The 23,797-nt window shown below is 42.5% G+C and overlaps 1 protein-coding gene across 1 annotated transcript in view; it reads right to left on the bottom strand.

Annotated features, from left to right (window-relative positions):
• Positions 1-249: 249 nt before the first annotated feature.
• The window catches only part of PHLPP1 (PH domain and leucine rich repeat protein phosphatase 1), a 157,740-nt gene continuing 134,192 nt past the window's right edge, over positions 250-23,797 (bottom strand). Inside the window, exons 11-17 of the mRNA XM_036229070.1 lie at positions 18,231-18,431; positions 15,291-15,453; positions 12,041-12,171; positions 10,397-10,501; positions 5,849-6,043; positions 3,104-3,332; positions 250-2,315 (exon numbers count right to left, since the gene is read on the bottom strand). Of these exons, the coding sequence (XP_036084963.1) occupies positions 1,164-2,315; positions 3,104-3,332; positions 5,849-6,043; positions 10,397-10,501; positions 12,041-12,171; positions 15,291-15,453; positions 18,231-18,431 (2,176 nt within the window). The 3' untranslated portion in view covers positions 250-1,163. The remainder of the gene's footprint in view (positions 2,316-3,103; positions 3,333-5,848; positions 6,044-10,396; positions 10,502-12,040; positions 12,172-15,290; positions 15,454-18,230; positions 18,432-23,797) is intronic.

Raw genomic sequence — 23,797 nt, 5'->3', positions numbered from 1 at the left:
ATTAACATCTCACCTCCATAATAATAATAGAAGGGTTGTAAGGTCAACTATTTATATTGTCACCGATAAGGTCAACGACGCTACCTGAATTCGATGTAGGTTAACCTACTGGGTGTTTTTCCCTTAAAAAAACATCGAAGTCAGAAATACCTGTTCACCCCGACATGCCACCCATGCACTCCAAACCCCAGCTGGTGGGACTGTCTGCAAGACACATCTGGCTGCTGAGACAAAAGCAGATGGGTCCAGTACTTGTAAATTTCGTATTTATTATAACAAAAATTATGACATGTTCATTTGTGCATTCTGCTTTAATATAACTCTTGGTATGTAAATGAACTAACTGAACTCTATACAGTCATGCTGATTGTGGCAGCGGTAAGGAACACAATCAAAAAGTGTCTGCAAGAGTCAAGAGGCTGGGGTGGGGGCGGTGGGGGAGGGGAGGGAGAGGCTCCGAGGCTGCTGGGGCGCAGGTCCGTCTCCGGCGGCCTGAGAGCCCCTCGTCTGAACGGAGCATCGCGAGGGGGGCGGGGAAGCCAGCTGTTTTGACTGTGTCCTTCTGCCAGAATGCAAAACGTCTCGACCATCACTGTACAACATGGGACTATTTACAATAGAAATTTCTCAATCGACTGTTCTCTCAGAGAAAATTAGTGAATCCCAGTGACTTAAGTCACCTGACAAGAGTAAAGCAACTCCTAGGAGTTAGTCTCCATATTCTACAAATGTCTATCATTTTCAAGACAAAAAAAAAAAAAGCCTATTCCCCCAGAATTACAATATTATTAAGTCATTTAGCACTGGCAACCTGCCCTGTCTTCCAAACAAAACAATAAAAAGCCATTTTAAAAAATAATACATTATTATTAACCGTTTCTCTGTAATATATTAAACCTTTGTTCTTTGTCTTTACACATCTGATATGTTAGGAAAAAAAGTTAACAAACTTAAATCATATTGGTAATGCATCACTAGAAGAAAAGTGGTAATTATTTAAAAAATCACCAACAGAAAGAGAACCTCCAGACTAGCTGCAGAGACGGCTGGGAGGGCATCTGGGAGGAGGGTGCAGAGTGAACCCCTGGTTTAACGTGAGCTTGGGAGACCCTCGCGACTCAGCCTTTCTCGGTTAGTTTATTTCCCGCACAGCGCTGGGGCGGTCATAGCGGCGTGTCACAGCAGTCCGGCAGCTGGTCCCCCGGGCCCGGCCGCTGCGGCGGCAGCAGCTGTGGCTGCGGCGGCTGCTGCTGCTGGTGGTGCTTCATGATCTCCTTGACCTCCTCCTCCAGCTCCGGGGGTATGATGAACTGATCGTCAGGATCTGGCTGGGCCGGGGCCGCAAAATAGCCCCCAGGCTTTCGGAGAGGCGCGTCTGTGGCGACCTCTATCACGTTGTGGCTCCGCTCCTGGGGCGCCACGGAGCCATTGGCCCTCCGGCGCCCGATGGTCCCCACCGCGGCAAAGTCCGCCTTCCTGGGCAGACCTGGCTCTTCCTCATTGGCGCTGATGACGATGCCCTCGTCACTGGCCTCAGCCGGCACCTGGAGCAGGTGCTGCTGCTTCTCCTGCTCTTTCGCCCGGCTGCAGTGGATGTCGACCTCCACCTCCACCCGGCTGCCGTTGGTGAAGACGCCCTCGATGGGCTCCTCGTCGTCGCTGTCGAGGCCGTTGTCGGAGAAGGCGCTGGAGAAGGTGGCGCTGGACAGCTGGCGCTGGAAGGAGTTGGATAGGCAGAGTGGGTGGAGCATGCAGCGCGGCTCGCTGGGGTAGGCGGGGCTGCTCTCGCTCAGGGCTCCGGAAGGGGGCTCGTCAGAGGCTGTGGAGCCCACCTCGCTGCTCATCTCAGAAGTGGAGAGCTCACTGCTGATCTCGGAGGCCATGCCGCTGCTGGAGGACGGCACGCCCAGCCCGTCGGAGGGCCGGTCCTTGATGGCCATGCTGACGGACGGAGGGAAGATGCCCGGGCTGGGGGGCGGCACGGCCCCGCCTGCGCCCAGCTCGCAGCAGCAGAAGCTGTCCTCGGTGACGCTGAGCTGCACCACCACGGCGCTGAGGCTGTCGCGGCAGCCGTAGCTCTGTGCCAGGGTGCACAGCTTCTTGGCGGCGGCCAGGGCATCGGGAACGTTGCGCACCGCGCCCACGGCCTCCTCGACGGACAGGCTGTCCCATAGGCCCTTGCTGCCCAGGATGAAGAACTCGTCCTGGGGTGTGAGGGGCACGGACTGCACATGGGGGCGAGGCACCACGCTGGGGTGCAGGAAGGTGTAGCCCAGGACACGTGTGGACTCGGTCACTCCGTTCACCTTGCCGTCCTGGAAGAAGAGGGTTCCCGAACATGTTAGGGATGCCAGCGCAGGCCAGCGTGGGCCGCGAAGGGCGGGGCTGCTTACCCCCCGGCGAGTGGCCATGTCCACCTGTCATGGGAAACCTGGGTCAGCAGCTGGGCAGGTCGGGGGCAGGAGGGACAAAAGGTTATTCCCTTCGCTGGGACCACGGTCACGCTGGGTTCTACAGCAAACTGCCACCCAGCCTGACACAGCGACGTGGGTGCCTGGCTCCTCCTGCAGCCCACGGGCCAGAAAGAGCCTTTCTGACATGAGCCAGTCCTGAGCAGACACACGAGGCAGGGTTCAATAACACCCCAAATCTCACAGTACTCTCCAACAGCGCACCAACCACAGGGACAAGAGGGGAGACAGACATTATCTTAAACGTAAGATACGGCAGCCTTATGAGGCAGCGCAGATACACGACTGTTCCCACTTTACAGATAAGGAAACTGAGGCCTCGGGGTGTAAAGGTCATGGCCTGCCAGCGGCAGAGCCAGGGTGCATACGGCACCAGCAGTGTGACCGCAGGGGTGGAACCCTTAACCACCACGCAAACCAGCGGCTCCGCGGAGCTACTGTTCTGGAGACCAGGAGGGACAATGCCATGGAGCACTTGGCACAGCCGGTAACACGGCGAGGCCACCGATAAATGACTCGTCACACTCTACTTTGCGACGTCTTCACACCTAGCATACAAAGGACTTGCGTTGTCCCTGCCACAACCCTGGCCCCGCCCTCTCCACCACCCTAGGGAAACGGCTCTCCCTCACCTCAGTGATGATGGCCTTGTGCCGTTTAATTCTCTTCAGTTCTTCTTCACAGCTCATGACATACGATCTGGACAGAGGCAACGGCTTCCCATTCCGACAGAGAACCGTCTGGCACTTGCCCACATTAGCAGAGGTCAAGGTGAAGGATCCTCCGGGGTCCACAGGGTCATGCTTGATGTGACAAAGGACAGCAGCACCTCCAAGTTTCTGCCCAGCAGTTCCAAGTTTCCTGGAGTCCAAAGAGATGGGGCAAAACCCCAAACACAACCCGCCCTGTGTTAGTTTTGCTAATTCAAAGGAAGACTGCATCGCGGGGCAGGCCGAGAAGGAAACAGGTGCCTGGGGTCGATCAGCCTCTTCCACCGAAGCGCGCACTGCGCAGCCTCTAAGAGGAAGAGAGACGCACGAACACCCGCACCGAGAGGTGTCTGCTCACAGCTGGGCGAAGTGTCACGAGCACCGAAAGCCCCGGGAGCTGATGTGGAGGGAGACGGCCGTGTCCTTGCGCCAGCATGCTCCGGGCACAGTGGGAAAGGGCCACGCAAGCTCTCCCTGCCCTCTCTGAATCCCCTCTGCTCCCGGGAGAGGGAAATTGAGGGGACCACTTAAATCGGAGCAGGTGCAACATCCCGCACCTACTGACACACAGACCTCGACGCTGCCCACTGCCCTCGCCCCTTTAAGGAGGGTGTTCACGGGTGGCGGCTTTTACACGCTGCACCTTTCGTGTTCTCGCTCTGTATGGTGAGGACTTTCTGGACCAGTAATGTCAACTCTAGAATATTCACAGAAAAAGGACATTTAATCCATCAAGCTCCAAAGTGCTTCAATTTGGGACCATTAACCCATCGACTTGAATGCGCAAAGGACCTGCAGGTTTGGACAACCGAAAGGAGCCTGGAAGCCCTACCACAAGCCCCATGGCGGGTGCTGCCCAGGCCCCACTGACTCCGAGTGTCAAGAGCAAGAAGGTTAGGACAGACAGACTCCTATTTACAAGGGCATATCCTCAGCACTGTCGGCTCCTGTCCTGTCAGGTTAGGCAAGTGACAATTCTAGCAATGGAGGCCAGGGCTGCCCACACGCACACATCAGGAGGTCACGCACAAAGAACAGGCAGTTCTCCTAAGGACTGAAAAGACCATCATGCACCCCCCTCACTCTGTTAACAGAGAAAATAAGAGGCCTCAAATGACCCGAAGGTGTGCTGGCGATTTGCATCTCAAAGTCCAACCTCGAGACACTCATGGCAAGACTTGGCTTCACTATCTCCTTCCTTGCAAAGGCACAAGGCTTACTCTTGGCAAAGCAGAAATGGAACGGTCTTTGTGAAAAGTAGAGCTAGTAATCAGGGTTTGGGGTTCTTCCATTTTCCATTATTATGCAGCGCTGGAGGGTCTGTAACAAGCAGACCTCTTAGGGGTGTGTGAAAGGTGTGTGTACACGTGTGTGGCTGTTATCTGTTTTTGTTAGGACAAGATGGGGGTACAAACGGAAAGGTAGACAGGAGTGCCCAGTAGTCAGAATGTTCTCTGGAGTGTTACTGCCTGAGTTCAGTTCTGGGCTGCACCACCTACTATCTCCTGGAGCAACGCGCTTCACCTCTCAGTACCTACGTCTCCCATCGGTAAAGTAACAACAGCGACATTACCTATCTCACGGGGTAAACGTATGGCATTAAGGTATTTAGAACAATGACTGGCACACATAAAGGGTTCAGTAAATATCAGCCGTGACCAGTATGTAATTGCTACCTGCGCATGCCCACTGAGAATCTGAAAGACGAGGAGAGATGGCGGCACAGACCCTCACTGGGCCCGCCTCTGCTGAGCTGTTCTGGAAGAACTACTCACGACTTAGGGCAACTGTAAAGGCTTTTCCAAATCGGCATTCCTTAGCAGATGCTTTTTCTACCCCTGCTACAAAGACACTTCCTCTGGCAGATTATCAAGGAGAGAAGAAGAAGAAAAAGAGAAAGGAGTGTCATTGTTCCCACGACCTTCAGAGCACTCTCTGCTTCCTGGTCCCACACGAGCAAGTGTTTGCAGTACAATATTAACAGACAGGCAATTCCTTTACAACCTATGAAAGCATTATAGTAACAAAAGAACAAGGGATTCTTTGAATGAGGGAATGCTTATAAAACTCAGCCCTAAAAATTACAAACAACATGCCAAAATTTCTGTAAGCTACAGGCGATGGCCTAAGATTCTGCTAACAATACCAACTTGAATATTTAATAACAGGAAAAAAAATAACATATGAAGAATTATACAACTCTTGGCCTAAAATTTAACCGCGTCAGGTTCATAAAGGATTGCACTATCTTGAACCAGTGTTGGCATTTCATAAGGGTGAACAAACTGACACAGGAACAGTCCATTTCAAAGAAAACTCCCCACAAGATCTGGAGGGCCTCTGAAGCTTGCATGACCCAGGGGGAGGGGAAGTGTGTTGTAAACAATATTGTGAAAATCTGGAATCGTGACAGGCCTGTGAAGTTTGGTTACAAGAGAAACAAGACTCCTGTCATTGACCTTGCCTTCTACAAAGTTGTCAAAACATCAGCATGTCTCAGATGGAACAGTCCATCCCTGAGCTTGGGCCAAACCAAGTCACCTGAACGCATCTTGCACACACGTATCAGCGACAGTGTTCTAAGGTCACTGGGAACCTACTTTACTAACCAGAGGCAAACACTCAAAGAAGAACAGGAAGACACACAGCAGGACCCCTAAGCTTTACCTTTGCATGACGATGAACGTGTTGACCATGTATTCCTCTTCATTTTTTGTTTTTTGCAGTTCTTCCGCCAAAATGTCACTCATTGTACACTGGAGAAGGTAGGGCACCTCCACGTTACGGTCTCCATCAAATACACCATACAGGGCTTCCCGGTTATCACAGAAGTTATTCACCGACAGGGCTGCAACACACAACCTGCAAAGCAACAATGCTTTCGTGTCTTTCTTCATGAATCCAGATTAGGAACAGGTAAACCAGCCCCAGCTAATTTACATCGACTAATTTCTGTACGCAAAGAATAATAATTAACATACATTAACGCTTCACATTTAGCTTCCTGGACCTTTATCTTCTCGTGATATTATTTTTAAATGGCAGAGAGTAAGAGACATGGGAAATAACATGATTGTGAATCTATGTTTTCATTCACAAAACAATTACTAGGGAGAAATTCCACAATGGGCAAAAATGGAGCAATGACTAAAACATTAGAAAAATATGAAAAAACACAGAAAAAGATATAAAAACACATGAAAGTTCTAGACTTAAAAAAAATATAAACAAGCACAGGTTAAAGAGTTAGCCTGCTCAGCTTAGTGCCTGGAGAAAATTTCTAGGCTCCAGCACAGGGAAAAGAAACCCAGGTGGAGCTTGGCCGCCTCCCTAAGCTGAGGACATTGCAGGTGAGTTCTCAGGCTGCAAGCTGGGGGCCGGTGGAGCCTCTTCCACTCCCAAGCCTCAAAAGAATCAAACTATTTCCAAGTAACTTAACTGGGTCCCAGGTGGCTTTATCGGTAAATTCTACCAAACATTTAAGGAAGAAAGAACATCAATTCCATAAAAACTCTTTCAGAAAACTGAAAAGGACGAACTACTCAGCTCATTCTGTGAGGCCAGCATTACTCTGACACCAGAATGAGACAAAGATAACACGAGAAAGAATACAGGCTAATGCTCGTCCTGAATGCAGACGTGCGCGATGAATTATGAGCAAACAGACTCCAACAGCATACAAAAAGGATAAAACATCATGACTTAGTAGGATTTATCCTGGGATAAATTTATGCTGATTCGCCATTTAAAAATTAATGTAATTTACGATATCAACAGACTGAGGAAGAAAAAAATATCACCTCAATTGATGCAGAAAGAGCCTATGACAAAATCTGATACCCATTATAATAAAAATCTTAGCAAACTAGGAATAGAAGGGAATTTTTCTTAACTTGATAAAGGGTGTCTACAAAAATACCTTCAACTAATATCATACTTAATTGTGAAAGAATACATTCTCATCAAAGAAGATATACAGATGAGAAATAAGCATGTGAAAAGATGATCGACAATTAAACCACAATGAGGTATTATAATTAGAATGGTCAAAACCACCAGCACCACCACCTGATAACAAGTGCTGGTGAGCATGGGGAGCAACTAGAACTCTATACATTGCTGCTGGGAATGCAAAATGGTACAGCAACTCTGGGAAAGAGTTTAATAGTTTCTTATAAAATTAAATATATACTCGCCATACAACTCAGCAAGTCTATTCATAGTTATTTTACCCAAGAAAAATGAAAACATGTATGTAGCTGTTTATAGCATTTTTATTCATATCTGCTAAAAATTTGAAACAATCTACTTCGCCCTTCAAATAGCAAATGTATAATCAAACCATAATACATCCATTCAAAGAAACGGTAATAAAAAGGAGCAAACTACTAGCACATGCAACATTAGAAATGAATCTAATATGCATTATGCTAAGTGAAAGAAGCCAAACTGAGAAGGCTATATATTGTATAATTCCAGTTACATGACATTCTAGAAAAGGCAAAAGTAATGGGACAGAAAACAGAGCAGCAGTTGCCAAGGGCTGGGGCTGGGGAGAAGAGCTGGCAACAGAGGGCTGGGGGCTTTGGCAGGGTGATGGGACCACTCTACAACTTGGCTGTGGTGGTTACAAAATGCTGGCCTTTCATCCAAACCTGCAGAGCTGTACGTTAAAAAGGGTCAATTTTACTCAATATATAGTATACCTTCTTACTGTACATAAATTAATGAAAAAAATATTGAGCATCTGATATATGTAATGGCTAGAAAACAGAGATATGAACCTAAAAATATAATCCTAGCTCTTAAGGAGTTTGGGGTTAAATAATAATAGTGACCATTATCACTAACAATAATAGCAGCTAACACTTAAACAGGGTTTGCTATAGGGCAGACAGTGTTCTAGGTGCTTCACACATGTATCCTGGGATCCTGACAACCACCATGGAGGGTCAGGCAGTATTTTCAGTGCCATTTTACAGATGAGGAAATTAAGCCAAAGAGTGGCTGAGTAACAACTGCCCAAGGTCATACAGAAAATAAACTTAAAGCCAGGCAATCTGGCTCTTATCTCAGTATTTTGAAATTTTTGCCTCCAGTTGTCAAGATAATTATTAAGAAAAATTCCAAGTTATATAGCAATTAGTGGCAAAGTAAATTTAATAATACTATATTAAATCATCTTATAATTCTGCCTTCCTTCTGTATGCTCCCTTAGCTAATCAAAACTGGGGGAGGAGTGTGAAAAAAAATGTATTTTTTTTAAAAGTACAGTAGTGATTCTTCTTTTCCATTGAAGCTTCCTGTTTGTTTGTGTTTCAGTCTGAGGAAGAATCTAAATGACCAACTGCAGCTCCCGGCTTGGGTTTCCCCAAAGGGACTGAATGACCTCACAGGCAGGCAGCCGGCACCCCTAAGGGAAGGGGGAGAGGGGAGAGCGTAGATGTCCACTGAGATTTGGAGGCAGGACAACCACACTCTCTCTGTCCCTCAAGATGGCAAGCACCAAGCTCCTTGTTTACGTAACACTTTAGCTACAATTCAAAAAAAAACAAAACAAAAAAATTTGAGAAACTTCTGGGCAAACCAAACGGTGAGAGAGCAAGGAGACATGGAGAGAGGGCTGGGCGCTGTGGACCTCCGCGGCGCTGGTAGTGCTCTACTTTTTGATCTAGGTGGTGGTTGGCAGGTGTGCTTGCTCCCTTTAGGATGGTTCGTAGGGTTCTGTGCTTATCATTTATGTACTTTTCTTAACATTTGTTATGCTTCAGTATAATGAAAAATTTAAGAAAGTAATTGTGGAAGGGGCATTATAGAGAAAAGATAGATCTAATCGGTCACTGCTTCATTAATATATATGAGTAGAAAACATATATTCAGATGTTTAAAAACTAGGATTTCATATCAAGTGTTCATGAACTAGAAAGCAGTGTTTGCAAGCAAGATGTAAGGTCTTTTAATCTAAAAAGAAAGATCTCTAGGAAAGAACTTTGCATGCGCTAAAGAATATGTAATTTCTTCCCCTCTCCCCAAAATATGATACCATACACAGTGCAAACTACATAGAATTAACGCGATGAACAGAGCTTGGGCATAACTGGTTATTCTGCCTTTTGGGGTGAATGGAACAGAGGTGTTGAAATGGGGGTCACCTCTTCTTTAGTTAGCACACCACCAAATCACACTCTCAACGAGGAAAGGATCAGTGTCAGACCCAGAACCCGAGTTGTTCTGACTTCTCTCCCAAAGAAAAGCATTCAGCAGGGTAACCACAATTCCCTTTTTAATTTCCATGAAGGATCGTTGGCTAGTCAGCAGTTCTCAGCCCTGGATGGATGCATGTTAGACTCTCCTGAGAGAGATTTCGAAACATTCTGTTTTGATGGGCCTAGGCTGGAGAATTCTTTTAGTTTCTCACTGATTGATTCTAACGTGCACCTAGGGTTGAATAATAATGTTAGCTATTTTTGGATCATCCTCCACTTTCTATTCTTCTACTCTCAAATTTCTGTGCTCTTATACCTCAGCTAATCAAATTATGACTATTATAACTTATAGGACTCTTTACTTTTCTAGTACTAGCACCTCTTGATTAAAAGCAAGCAAGCCTGAAGAGCTAGATTACAATTCTCAGGAAAATCGACCACTGCATCTAAGACGGGGAAGGCTGGTGAAAATAGGGAAGAAAAAGAAATTAAGGTGGACAAACGCTTGGGGTAAGATAAGCAGCTGACATTACAGAAAACAGACATCAAACTCCTGCCAAGTTGATTCGGATCGCAGAAATAGCTCCATAGAACCAGTGACTGTTCAATAATGTAAATGATCTTGAATATGGACAATCAAGGGTACTTCTTTAACATGATCCCGGTTTGCTTGGTAAACAGGCTTCAGAGAAAGAGAAAGGGGCTTTTCAAAAGAGCAGGGATGCATTTCAATACTGATGCCTTCTCCAAACACTGGAGTCTCACATAGAGATAATGTGTCAGTTACACTGTATCCTAGCAACATCTCTCACAAAGAGAGAGTATGTGATGCCAAGCAGGGCTAAGCTTAACGTTCAAAGGTAAGTGATGAGGGGCCTCGCTCTGGGGAAACACGGTCAAATAAATGTTACATGAGGAAAGTGTGTGCTAGCTCTGGGTTTCTTTCTACCCCGCTAAGGGAGGGAGGTGGGCAGGAGTCAGTTCTCTCTCTAACGCTTTACCCACTTACTTGTTTTTCACCCCTGAGGCTTCAGTGTAGCCATGGCTCCATACAGCTGGAGCTCCAGATGCATCTCCTGCTGAAGGCTGATCAATCTTGAAACAGCGGATATTACTAACAAGAGAAACAGAGGAGACAGGCTCGTTGAAACCAAACATGTATAAATTGCTGTCTTTATCCAAGAAATGAAAAACATGGGCTATGCACTCTATACTTACCATTTCTTACTGTTTAATGTGTCTGAAATATTTATCAGCAACAAGAACTAGCTACTACCCATAATGAAAACAAAGGGGCATATATGAGACCATGAAAATTAGTTTGGACTGGCATTCTACGGCAGTTATTAGAGACCTTCACACACACCGCACTAGATGGCTGCTCTCCTGTGGCTTCCTGAGGGCACTACTTAGGGGGTATTCTTCAATTCTATTATTGCAGTCAATGTTCTCATTAGGTACTTAAAATATCAACAAACAGTACTAATTAGGCCAATTCCATCCAGGAACCACCTTAAATGCTTTTCAAATTTTGGTTTGCACTAAAGCTTAGGACAGTACTAATGGGACTATTAATATTACTTTTTTCAAAATTTTGGGTTTTTTTTTTCAGTTTTTCCTAAGATGACAGAAGATGACTTTCAGCAACAGCTATTACAATAGGGTTTAAGTATATAAGGCATATACATAATGGCTAATGTGTGTCAACATCCAAGACTTATTTTAAAAAGATTCTGAAAATTCAGAAAAGTTTAAAGGACATAAAGACCATCCATAATTTTATTATCCAGAAAATAACAGTATTTTTAAATGTTTTATAGGTACTTTCTAGGTGTGCATGTGCACACATGCACATATACCTGATGCAGAGAAATTTATTTTGCAAAAAGTGAAATTATACGAATTTCTTCATTAACTTTCTTTTCACTTAACATTGTACTGCAGAGATCTTTCGAGTTGGTAATATAATTGAATATCGTCCTTTTTAATGGGTGTATAATATTCGATTGTAGAGAATTTATTTAATTCTATTGAAAGACATTTAGAGTTCTGTGATACACATTTCTATAAAGACACCTTTCCTTATGAGGTTACCTTTAATGTTTTACATAGTGAGCTTGAACCTGTATTTCTCCATCGATACCAAGAATGAGAGTATCAATGAACTCTTCCAAAACACAGAGAGAACTTTGTAGGATCTACCTATCCCACACTCCTAGTTTTGTTTAAATAATCTGGATTTTACTTCTAAATTGTTATTTTTCCCCACATTATGCATCTCTTTCAAAACCCCACTGAAACACCTGCATTACAAGCTGCCCATATTATCAGTAACTGAGACGTAAGTTTATGTCTTCGTCATTTGTTGCTCTCTCCTAGGTCTTTATAGCCCATTTCCCTCTTTGTATTCCTTATTCTTGTTCTCTTACTGTTTGGATATCTTTAAAAATTTCCAGAAGGACATCTGACTATTCAACTATTAGAAATGGCTTGGGCCCTCCACTTGGGTGAACTACAGACTGCCAGATCACCTCACACAGGTGTAGATACAGCTAGTAAATCAACGGATACTTCGTTCTCTCATGTTTTTACTGCTGTAAGTCCTGTTGTCAGTGAATACCGACGGGGCTGCAGTGCCTCGCCAAACACTCACTTCAGCAGTTCCAGGGTTTTGTGATCGAGGGCAAGGCGGGGGTTTCCAGTCAGGTCTAGTTCTTGCAATTTTGGAGGCAGGTTTTCCGGTAAAGTGACTTCGCTTAGCTCGTTACAGCTCAGATCCACGCACTGAAGGAAGAAGTGGAACCAGGAGAGACGGTCAGGTGTTTGGTTCTATGCTCCTACTCTTCCGAGGTCAATCAGTCTGACCATTCACTATACTACGCTGGCCAAGTACAGACAAGTAAATTTGTCTGCTACTCTGCCACAGACATTCAAAACAGATTTTGCAAAATGCTGTTTAAATATTTTTTCTTTTTGAATAACACAGAAAATCCATACTCTTAATTCTCCCTATCTTTTTAAGTTGACCTCTACATTTAAAAATTAAGCATTAACTGAAAAATTCTAAGTTTTTCTCATTGCTGACAAAATCTCTACACTTGTTATAGCCATGAGGGTTATAGGCACAAACAAAACAAACAAACGAAAAACATGCAAAACGAGGGAACGGCAGAGGATGAACCCTCAAAGAAGATACTTCAAAAGAAGCTAAATGAGCAACTGGTAAAGGATAGGTGGGCCTGTCTACTGTATGTGAGAAAAAGGCATGAATTAAATATGGGTCCTGCTCTCCAGGCAATGAATACCTACGAGAATTCTCCAGAGGTTCCTGCCTAATTTCTTAGAAAACCACAAAAGAGTCAGCATATTGACTAGAACAGAAATTATGTTATCTGTGAATGGGAATAAACGCCTCCTTTCTCACAAAACCAACGCAAGGCCTCGTTAGAGCTACGCTCTAAATGAGGTGCCGTCCTTCCTCTTTGGGAGCAGGGAACTAGGGCAGAAGGTCACTACACATAAGCAAGAATGAGAGCAACTTGTAATTTTTCTTGATGAGAGAATGTGGGCCCCATGACTGGGCAGGATGGAGTGGGAAGCATTCAGTTATCTAGCTTAACGCAAAGAATTTCAGAATCCTAAAACTAGCCCAAATTGTCTTTATTTAGAAAAATTCTTAAAGAACTTAAATCTATTATGGATTGGGAAGGGCTAGAGACTAGATAAAATGAGAACCTATATTTTTGGGGAAATATATTCTTAACTGACTTTAAATCAATACAATGTTTCACACAAATTGTTTATACTCTTATTCCCAAACAGCAGCAATGATATAAAATTATATTGTAATTTTAATTACTTTTCATAATGAGGGCATTATAACCACATTACAAAAAGTTGAACAGAAAAGCTTAGAAAACTTACCCTTAAGTTTGGCACCCTAATACAACCAGTGTTAGTATTCTATTTTTTCTTCTCATAGTCATATTACTAATATTAAAGAACTTTAAAAAACCATAGATGTAGGTAGAATTTCATTACATTTCACTTATTCTGTATCTTCACTCCTATCACCTTTAATAGCCTTAATAATCTGAATAGAAATAGAATAATTCACTTAACCTAAACATTCATAATAGGGAAATGGGTCATCCCTTTGTTTGTTTTTTCCAATTATAAATAATGGTTGAATAAATAGTCAACTGGACTTTAATGAAAAACTGATAATTTTGGTTAATAATGGGTTATTCTGTCAGTACAGTCAGTATACGTCAGCACAGATAAGACAACAAGTGGTATAAATACAATCTACTGGGCAATGATGAGACATGAGGTTAAGGACTTGTCAGGTATGGGTAACTTAGAATCTAAGTAGTTGACAGAAATAAATTCGGAGGTCAGAGCATGATTTATGGGGCAAGATTATAGACATTTTAGAACATCACCGAATTTTATGAAATTGATTAGCAACAATTTTTTTAATGTTAACTAAAGACAAACTTTCAGAGTTCTGGAAATGTAAAACTGCTCATTCTTCAAATTACCAAATTAAAAAATGAGTTCTGTATTTATTTATAAAGACAAAATGCTGGAGACGGTAAAGCAGATCTTTGCCACGGTGCTTATGCACTAATCCCTGCCTAGGCCCACTGGGTCACCAAGTCTTCAATCCACTGCAGCCGATTCCCTTCTAGCTGGTGCCATTATCCTACCCCGTCCCTATCTCATTCCCCGGAGGGCTACAGCTGCGTTTGAACTTGGCTTTCGGTCTCTCTTCCCTTCGATCCACTCCCCATGATGCTGTCAGGGGGATTCTCTGATGTGATTCATTCTGTCCGATCACACTGTAGCTTCGGTCTTTCAATTGCTCCCTACTGCTCTTCAATCTGCCACCAAACTCCTCAGTGTGTCAAATAAGGCACACCTCAACCACGGAAATGTATGAAAACTGCATAAAAAATTATGCATGCTGTGTAAAGTATCTTCAAACGTCTATATAAATCTGTTAATCTGATACATGAAGTTTACATCAGAGAGTGCCTGAAAAGTGAAGAATGACTAAGCAGGACAGCTTCTGTTCCTCCGTAGGAGCCTAGAGGATGCTCCAAAGTCTATAACCACTGAGTTATTTTTTATTAAGCATAAAACTCATGATGATTAGAAATGCTAAGATGCAAACAAAAAACTAGTGTGTATACATAAAGAATTCTTACTTTTCACACCAACACACACATGAATAAAAGCTGGCAGACGACTTTCGTGCTAAGGAACTGCTTGCATCCACAAGCCTACCGGGTCAGGAGTTGGGGACTGCAGACTGTCTCTGCCACCAGCCTGCTGTCTTCATTTACACAAATCACTTCATTTTTCAGCATCTCACTTTCCTCGCTGATCAAATGGGGATATCTGTTCTGCCAATTTCATTAAATTGAAATGAATATCTGGTGACGGTAACGATGCCATGTCTAAACAGAGGACTATCGCTAACTGAGTGCTGTCTAATCAGGGGAGTTGCTGGGGAGGGGTGCGCAGTGGTACAATTCACTTTCTCAAATTGCCTTCACACCTGATTCAGTCTTTGAGCCTCATAACCACCCTTGAAATAAGTAGGGAATGTACAGTTAAGACAGAAAGGAAAGAGTCAGGTGGCTTTGTGGCTAGCCTCATGTGATGCAGCCAGAAGGGACGGAATCTAGAATACAATTTTCCTAGTCTCCAGTCCCATGTTTTTTCCTCTTCTAAGTCAACAGTGTGGCCAAGCGACTGGGAAGGATGGTGCAAAGACAGTTGAGAGTCTGCACGCTGAGGAAATCCAACAGAGGTGCGAACATCCTGCATGAATCAGAGACGACGGTTCTCTCTGTGGACCTGCGGCCTGGGGTTCATGGACTCAAACCACGCACCTTGATTTCTGGGAGCTGCATGACTTCAGGAAAGACCTCGATGCGGTTGGAGTGAGCGATCACAGTGTGCACGCGCCGGCAGCTCAGCACGGTGGTGGGGAGGGCTTTCAGTTTGTTCCCACTGATGTCGATTTCTTCGAGTTCCTCCAGTTTTGCCATTTTACTAAAAATGAGAAAATCCATGGGGGAAGGAGTCACAGATAATTATAAGGCAATTTAAAAAGAACACAAAATGAAAAACAAAAGAGGAATTTACTATGACTTTCGAGAGTCTCTAAAGATTCACCTATAATAGTCGTTTTAACAAATAAGACAGTCTTTTCACTATTGTTTTGATTATTCAAGTATTTTAACATCTCCTTTCCCACTACAAAACAAAAACTATTAATTTCAACTTTTCAAATTGGCAACAAGAAAAATGGATATCCTTTTCTTCTTAAAACTGTGTGTGAAAGCAACAATCACCTTGCTATATAGCTTAGTCTGAACTCCAATGCAAATCCTACTCAAATGGGTCAAAAGTTAGCATTCATCCAAATACAAGTGCTTTATCAGAGCTTAGTTGGAGAGTATGAATTCTTTGTATTTGCACTGAAAACTTAAGGGGATGTGAAGGAGAACAGGGCTATAGCTCACATAAAGAAATGTTTTCTCTTCAAACCCCACTCCCTAAGTCCCTCTGACATGATTCACGATGACAAGCTGGTGGGGAAGGAGTGCCAGGGTATGCTGAAAGGTCACCCAAATCGTCGTTCGACTTTCTGGCAGTGCCCAAAAGGTAAACCATGCCCCAAAGATGTCTCTCCCTTCCTCCTAAGCATCTACAAAGAAGGAATCTCTGACTTCGCCTTAACAACATGTCCTCATGTAATCTAACACTGTTATTTGAGAATGTCTTCTACTGTTCGGTCTTAATCTATAATCAATCAGTAATCATAAGAATATTAACCAATAATTACAGTAACCAAATAAAGAAAAATTCCTGAGTTAGGGTCTTGTATTTTCTGTAAAACTGGAGGGGAAAACCCCTCCAACTCTACAATCCTATAACTGCATCTCACGCTCCACACACACACACACTGACTTCGTCGTCCCTCTCTCTGGCTACCATGGGTGATGTCAGACTCCAAGCAGCATAAGGTCCCCGGGGAGTGTGACCCACAGGTGCAGTCTGAATCACTGAGTTTGCAGTTATTGGTCTCTTCTCTTTTTGCTGTGGTTTTGTCACAATAAATATTTATAAAATTAGCAAGAAACCCTTTATTACTTTATTTATCATCTCTCACATGTAAGGTTGTATTACTTGCCTTTCATGAAAATAAATATATGCCTAAGATACAATAAGAACTAAGTTTTTGTCTTATGAAATCAGATCTTTAAATCTCATAAATATCCAACATGGTATCAAGGATATGCTACAAACAACATTATATACACAGTGAAGTAATCCATCTAAAATAGCCTGAATCGGTAAGACTATTATTTAAATATGTTATTTTGAAAAGAAGTGTGGAGAAATCATGGGCAATGGGGTATGAAAAATGATCCAAAGTATAGAAATGAGGCCCAAGAAAGGAGAAGTTAAAGTTTACGCCCCTCAGCAGGGAAGAAGGTCACCACAGAAGGCCTTGATCACTGGGGCATATTCTTTAATTCAGCAACCATCTGTTGGGAGTCTACCCTAGGCCACACCTCGTGTGACACATGAGGCTAACGGAGACAAGTAAATCTCAGTCCTATCTTGTAGGAGAGCTACTGTGCCATATCACAATCCCCAGGGAGATAGAAATTATAGCAAGATGGGTTCTGACAGTGTGCATAAAAATGTTCTCTGTATTTTGGGTGATTACAAGTGGCAGAGGTCACCCGCAGAATCGGAGTTTGATGATCGTTCCTCCTGCAGGGCTCAGACACTCACCATGTGAAATAGGACAAAGGGTCCTTTCAGATATACTATCATTATATGCGATTACCATGTTTTCTTCCAAAAACATCATCTCCTCATTCCATAGTAAGGAATGAGTACACAGAAGTTAAAAAAACAAACAAACAAAAAAAACCCGTTGGGTCATTAACATCAAATGAAGGGAAAAAATACAGAAATAAACATACACTATAAAACACAGCGCAATACTTTACGTTGATGCGCATCCGGGCCCTGCTCATTCAGTGAGGGTTTGAACAGACTGACAGTCTTGATGGCAGCAGAGAGGCTGTGCCAGTGTTTTGCTTTGGCCCGGTGCTCAGTTGCAGTTAGCAGGAGAATGCCAGCGGGGTTAGTGTTTGCTTCTTTGATGTGTGGGAGTGTGTTCCCAGTCCTAACTTGTGAGATGGATCAACGCCAATGATCACATGGAAGTGGAGTGAATCTTTCACGGCGGGCTCAGTGTGGAGATTCGCTAAAAGCGAGATACTGCCACTGCTTGCAAAAATTAGAACTCGACATCAAAACATTATTACAAATGGAATCTTCGGATAGCCACACATCATTTGTAATGTCACATAGTTTCTGTGTTGCACAGGCCACCGCTACTTTTTATGCCACAGGCACAAATACAAAAGCTGGTTCCTAATTAAGAAACTTCAAGTTCCTAGTGTGTATTCTAATTACCACACCATATTATGTTAATTTTTTAAAAGTTAATTTGGTTTAAAAAAGCAGCAGAAGAAATACATCTGCTAAATAACACAGCATATTTTAAAGTCCTAAGAATGTTCTAGTGATTGGGTCTTTGAGTATATTCATCTTAGAAAAACCAAACACATTTCCCTTTAGGGGAATGCTGACCATGGCTTATATAAAAGACAACTATAAACAAAAATCAGGGAGAAACGAGATTTATATTATCTGGGAAATGAACATTCTAGCCTTCGCCTTTCCATCTGTGAATCCGTTTTCAGAAACACAGTGAAAAACATCCCTCTGTGATCTTGTTTTACCTTGCTGGAAAGCTTTGAAGTCGGTTGTAGGCCATGTGCAGGATCTTCAGATGGCGGTGCCCTGTTAACAAGGGCACACACTTATCTGTGAGGCTGTTGTTGGTTAAATACAGCTCCTGTAAGACGCTGCTCGTCTCTTCAGAAAGTGTGGCTGGAGGAAGGGTTTCCAGTTTGTTCGCAGATGCGTTCAGGAATCTCAGGCTACGAAGACAAAATGCAACAACATCCCAATGAGACGCCAGAGCTCTAGTCCAGAGTCCTCAAAAAACCCAGTTTGCTGACAGATACCTCGCATCTGAGAAAGTGGTTTAGAGACAGGACTGTAAAGATAGGACATGGCATTAGCAGGCATGGGATACCTGCCACTATCTATAATGAACACAACAGCTATGGGTGTTAGATACAAAAGAGAGAAGAAACCAACTTCTATGGAAGCACGAAGGTGAGGAGGAAGTGACTACTTTTATGGCTGCTGGGGAGTGGAAGAGAGATTGATAAAGTAAATTTTCTGTCTTAAATAAGAGAAAAACAAATGCTCTGTTAAAAAAAAAAGAGCTCTTACAATAATAAAACAGACATTAGACCACAACACAACTAAATCACAGTGACTAAGTCCTTTTCAGTATGATGTCAAAACCAGGTTTACTGACATGGATTCACTACTGCAGGAGATAACCTGCTCTGATAACGAAACACTACAAAGCAGGAAAAAGGAAGAACTACAGCTACATGCATCAGTAGGATGAACCTCGCAGACATAACCTTCAGCGAAGCGCGCCTGACGCCAGAGGGAACACTGCACGATCCCTTCACTACAGAGCTCAGTTCACGCAGAACTAATCTACAGCAGTGGGAGGAAAGGAAAGGAAGCCGTGTCTAAGAGAGGGCTTCTGAGAGTTCTAATATGATAACGTTCTGGTTCTTGACCTGGGTGCCGGTTACGCGAGTGCGCTTACTTTGAGAAAATTCATCATGTGTTACACTTGCGATTTGGTCCCTTCTCTGTGTTTATATTATACTTCAAAAATTTTACATTAAAACAAATAAACAAGATATATCTATGTATGCAACTGATTATCCAAATGAGTGAGCAATGGCTAAAATATGAAGAATGTTTTTATACCCAAATTAGCTAAAATGGTCAAAGACAGTGCAATCCTTCCACTGTTATCGTGAGACATAGATAAATGCAAAAAGCAAAGCCGGAGAACTGAAACAGAATTACTGCTGTGGCCAGGTTCCAAAGCAGAAGGGCAAGGAAGGGAAGGGGAGCACAGGTCCTGTGTGCGGCTCGCAGGTCAGACAGACAACCCTCCCGCTTCGCAGCGGGTCTCTGTTGCGTGCGTGCCATGGGACGCTGCAGCAGGCGGAACCCGGAGTGTTGAGCCCACAGGACTCACTCGGCAAGATCAAAACTGCCTCGCCTCCTCACCTAGAACTACCTGTTAAGGAACGTCCATGTTCTCGTTTCAAAATCACCTGGGTCTGAAGCCGTCAGCATTCAATTCAGGATTATTCTGCCATACGTTTGGCAAAAATAATCGAGTTTCCCTTAAAAAGGAAGAATATGGAATACCAGGGACGGTTATTTTTAATCTTGGATAAAAAGAAGGCTTTGTATAGGAGTCATTACCAGGACTGCCATTCCAAGCTCTCAATTCACTAATTCAATATTCCTCAATCTTGCAACCCCCACACGCTTACACACACACCCCCAACTCCACTACTTATCCGAGGAAAAGCAGCTTCCCCAAAATAGAACATTTTCCATTAAAGAAACACGTATTCCGTTGACATTTAAAAAAAAAAAAAAAGGAAGTTAGAAAAGGGCTGTACAGCCCATAAATAGTCATGGGAAATTATAGTCGTGTGTGCTACAGAGAAGAAAATAAAGGTCATTCATGCAGTTTCTGAAATGGTTTTGAACTAGGAAGGAAACCAGTCTCAGCGCCGCAGTTCTTTAAAGTATTTTTGTGAGTCTGTTTCTGTAGGTCCCATTTATATCACCTGCCTGAAATACCCTGTGAAAATTTCTTCAGTGTAGAATTAGAAAAAATTCAAATGTATTGTCCTAAAATATCACGGACTAGGGTTGATTGGGAATCTGACAATCTCATTGAAAAACAATTCTCTAGGAAATACATAATGATAGATACAGGAAAAGAGAGAAATTACTTCATAAATGTTTGCATACTTTTAGGCCAGAAAGAAGGAAGACTGTTTTGCAAGAAAAAAAATTAACAAGTAAATGCTCACCTAGAAAGCTACAGAAGGGACTTAAAAACCCCCTCGCCACATCTGAATGAAGAAAAAACAGTGATTTCCAAAATGACTTGTTCTCTCATCTTGTTGAAATCTGCCTGTACTCAAGGTGCTATATACTCTTTATGGGAAATAAAGGGGGAAGCAAAAATCCGACATCCTACCCCTCCAGGAAATGAAAGTAAGTTGAAACTGCACTGACTGGTTCCAAAGAGTTTCATTTGTGCTGAATAAAGCCTGACTGAGTCATCTTGTTAGTCAATGGGCAGGGAGCAAATACTGAACTAAAAAGGTTTATCATAATGGTCCCAGGAAAATTAAATTCAATACCCATCCTCTTAAATACAGAACATTTGTCCCACAACTTCACGATGTTTCAGGATACAAATTAAACTGGTTTAATGTAGGTGTTATACTTCTACAGAATGAACAATTAACTTTAATTTTACAAAATCTAACAGTTTTGCTCAATAAATAGGGTATATAACTCCACCCTTGCTTTCAGCTAAGTTCCTAAAGCATTGAGTTTGGTTTCAATTCCATAGGAAGATAACCTCATCAAGCTTCTTCCTTTTAGCATTTTGTTATAACTGTATAAAATTCTGTTTAACACGCCAAGAGGTCTTTCATCCGCACAGCCTTCCTTGCTATGTAACCGTCTTGTACTAATTAGAAGAAAAGCAGTAACATATTACATTGTTTTCTCTTCATTTGTAAGGTGCTTTGTAGAGACCACAGCTCGTTCCTATTTTCCATTTCATTCGATTCCCCCATCATCCCAGAGATGCCCCTCATATTTCAGATTAAACGGAAACTAAGGCTGAGAAAAGTCAAATTACTTGGCAATGGTTAAACAGTAATTACTGGCAGAGCTAGAAATAAAACACAGATCTTGTCAATCTTAAGAATCCACTATTCCCTAACACATTTCTCCAAAATAAAATTCGAATGGTAAAAAAGAGTAATAATAAAACGTTTTCCTGAGGACGTTTTCATAGGCCTTCCTCTCCAAAAGGTGGGAGGTCGAGCAGAGCACCTGCTGGGTAATGTGAAGATAAACATGCACACGGCACTTCAAATTCAATCCTTACATTGACTTAATAACTAGCGTAGTGCTCTAAAACTTTCTTCAGCGGAAAATACAAGAGACGAAAAGACATTCATATATAGTTCCTCTCCTAAAGCATCTGGAAAGCTGCCCACAACAGCAATGAGATAAATCCACTTCCAGCTTCTTGAGCAATTACTTTGTTCTTCCTTGACACATTCTGTCCATCTCTCTGGTTTATCTATGTTTTTCTAGTTTTGTTTTTATTTTTATTTTTTAAAATAATTTTTCGGTATACCCTTAAATTTTACAGCCAAATTGTCCTCGAAACAAAGCACAAGATTTGATACCACAACGGGCTTACCCATTTGTAGTATAGCAGATATTCTACATTTAAATATTTTTCCTAGAGATCAGTACTGGGGCTTGTGGTCTATTAAAAATGCAAAAGGTGAAGACTCGAAGCCCAGCAAAATGCTTCTACTTCTTAAACAATCCCCTGATTTTTGTTCCAAAATGTTCCAGATATGCCAAACATACATTCTAAGCTCATTATTTGTCTTTACAACACAACACAGCACTTTTGACAATTTCATCTATTTTCATAAGTCTGATAACTCTTAAGGCAAGGACTTTCAAAGTTTTTATGATGTTAACCAAAGTACAAAATATATTTTACATGACCACCCAGTAAAGTACAGATGCAAAATATACATGTATAATGGAAACAAAAGTTTCATGAAAACATATTTAACCTCACTCTACCTTACGCTGGTATTTTCTATCCTATTTAATCTTTTAAGTGCTGATAGAAACCCACTAAATTAATGTTATACCTCACCAATCAGTTTGAAAATGAACCACAATTATTAATTGTCTAGCAACACCAAGTGAAGAAAAAGTGCAGAGTCCAACAGAATTCACAGAATATTCTTTTGGAAGGTCTGCACATCTGCCTGGCGTAGGTGGTAAAGATCATTAAGTCTAGAGAGTAAAGGAATAAAGTTACATAGATATAAGAATTGTTGAAGAACTAAAAAATAATTACTTTTAAAAATAAGTATAATTAAGAATTAATAAACATTGATTAATGAGCAACACTATAAATTCATCTATCGACCTTATCCTAATTTCATCAATCATCCCCCTGATGACTTCTATCTGGTCCAGGGTCTAATCTAGGATCCCATGTTGCATTTCATTGTTATGCCATCTTAGTCTCCTCTAATTAGTCTATTTGTCTCAATTGACCTTGACACTTTTGAAAAGTACTAGACAAAATTTTGTAAATATCTTTCAATTTAGGTTTTATCACCGCTAGAATAAGGTGATACATTTTTGGCAAAAATACGCAGAAGTGGTATTATGCCCTCCTATCAGAAGATTCATGATTCTCAACTTCAACCTCCAGATAGATATTCTAATTAAGTGGGTCAGAGTAAGGCCTCAAAATCTGTAGAATTAAAAATTTTGATGATTGGTCATACTGAGTCAGTAGAGTTAAGGGCCACGAATCTACATGTTTAATAAGTAATAAGTAATCTAGGGGACTCTGAAGGCACACATTGAGAAACATTGTTTTACTCCACTATGGCTCCCAAAACACTAGAATTTCACAAGATAGCTCTCTTCACTTAAAATAAGTGTAGGCAATTTAGCTCTTCAAAATTCCAGAAATATCTGTCTTTGCCAAAAAGGACCAGTTGTTACGGTCAATTGATTATGCTCTTTCAAATTTCCTGTTCCCTTTTAGGCCCCTTGATATTTACACATGTTCTGTTTGACTCACTAAAACTTATGGTCTGTAATGTGACTAATACTCTGGAGATATCTAATAATTGCCATGTACTTCATCTGCACATACATTCCCCCCACTCCCACCCCTGAAAATGTCTTGTCCTGTTCCAACCAAGGATAGCAACAGACCCTAGTGTCTACCCACAGCAGGAATCTATAACTCTCTGAGGAAAGGGTCGGTTGCTAATTTAAGTGACCTCCTCAGGAGCAGCTCTCTGGCCTGAGGAGCGCACAGATGCGAGGTGGGTGTGGAGTCAGACACCACCAAGGTTTCAGGAAGAATGGGAAATGGCACTTGCTTATCCGCCCACTTTGGTGGCCCATGGGAATATCTATCCCCACCCTTGCCCATCTGTTATCAAAACTGATGATGTGAAACTCTTTCGGGGATTTCCATCAAGAAAATCCTCAACTCTAAGAAAAAATTAGTAAAATGAGAGAGATCTAGACCAGTAAGATC

The sequence above is a fragment of the Rousettus aegyptiacus genome, unplaced genomic scaffold (assembly GCF_014176215.1).
Source record: "Rousettus aegyptiacus isolate mRouAeg1 unplaced genomic scaffold, mRouAeg1.p scaffold_m13_p_12, whole genome shotgun sequence".
NCBI lineage: Eukaryota > Metazoa > Chordata > Mammalia > Chiroptera > Pteropodidae > Rousettus > Rousettus aegyptiacus.
This window is presented reverse-complemented; position numbering and strand designations above follow the sequence as displayed.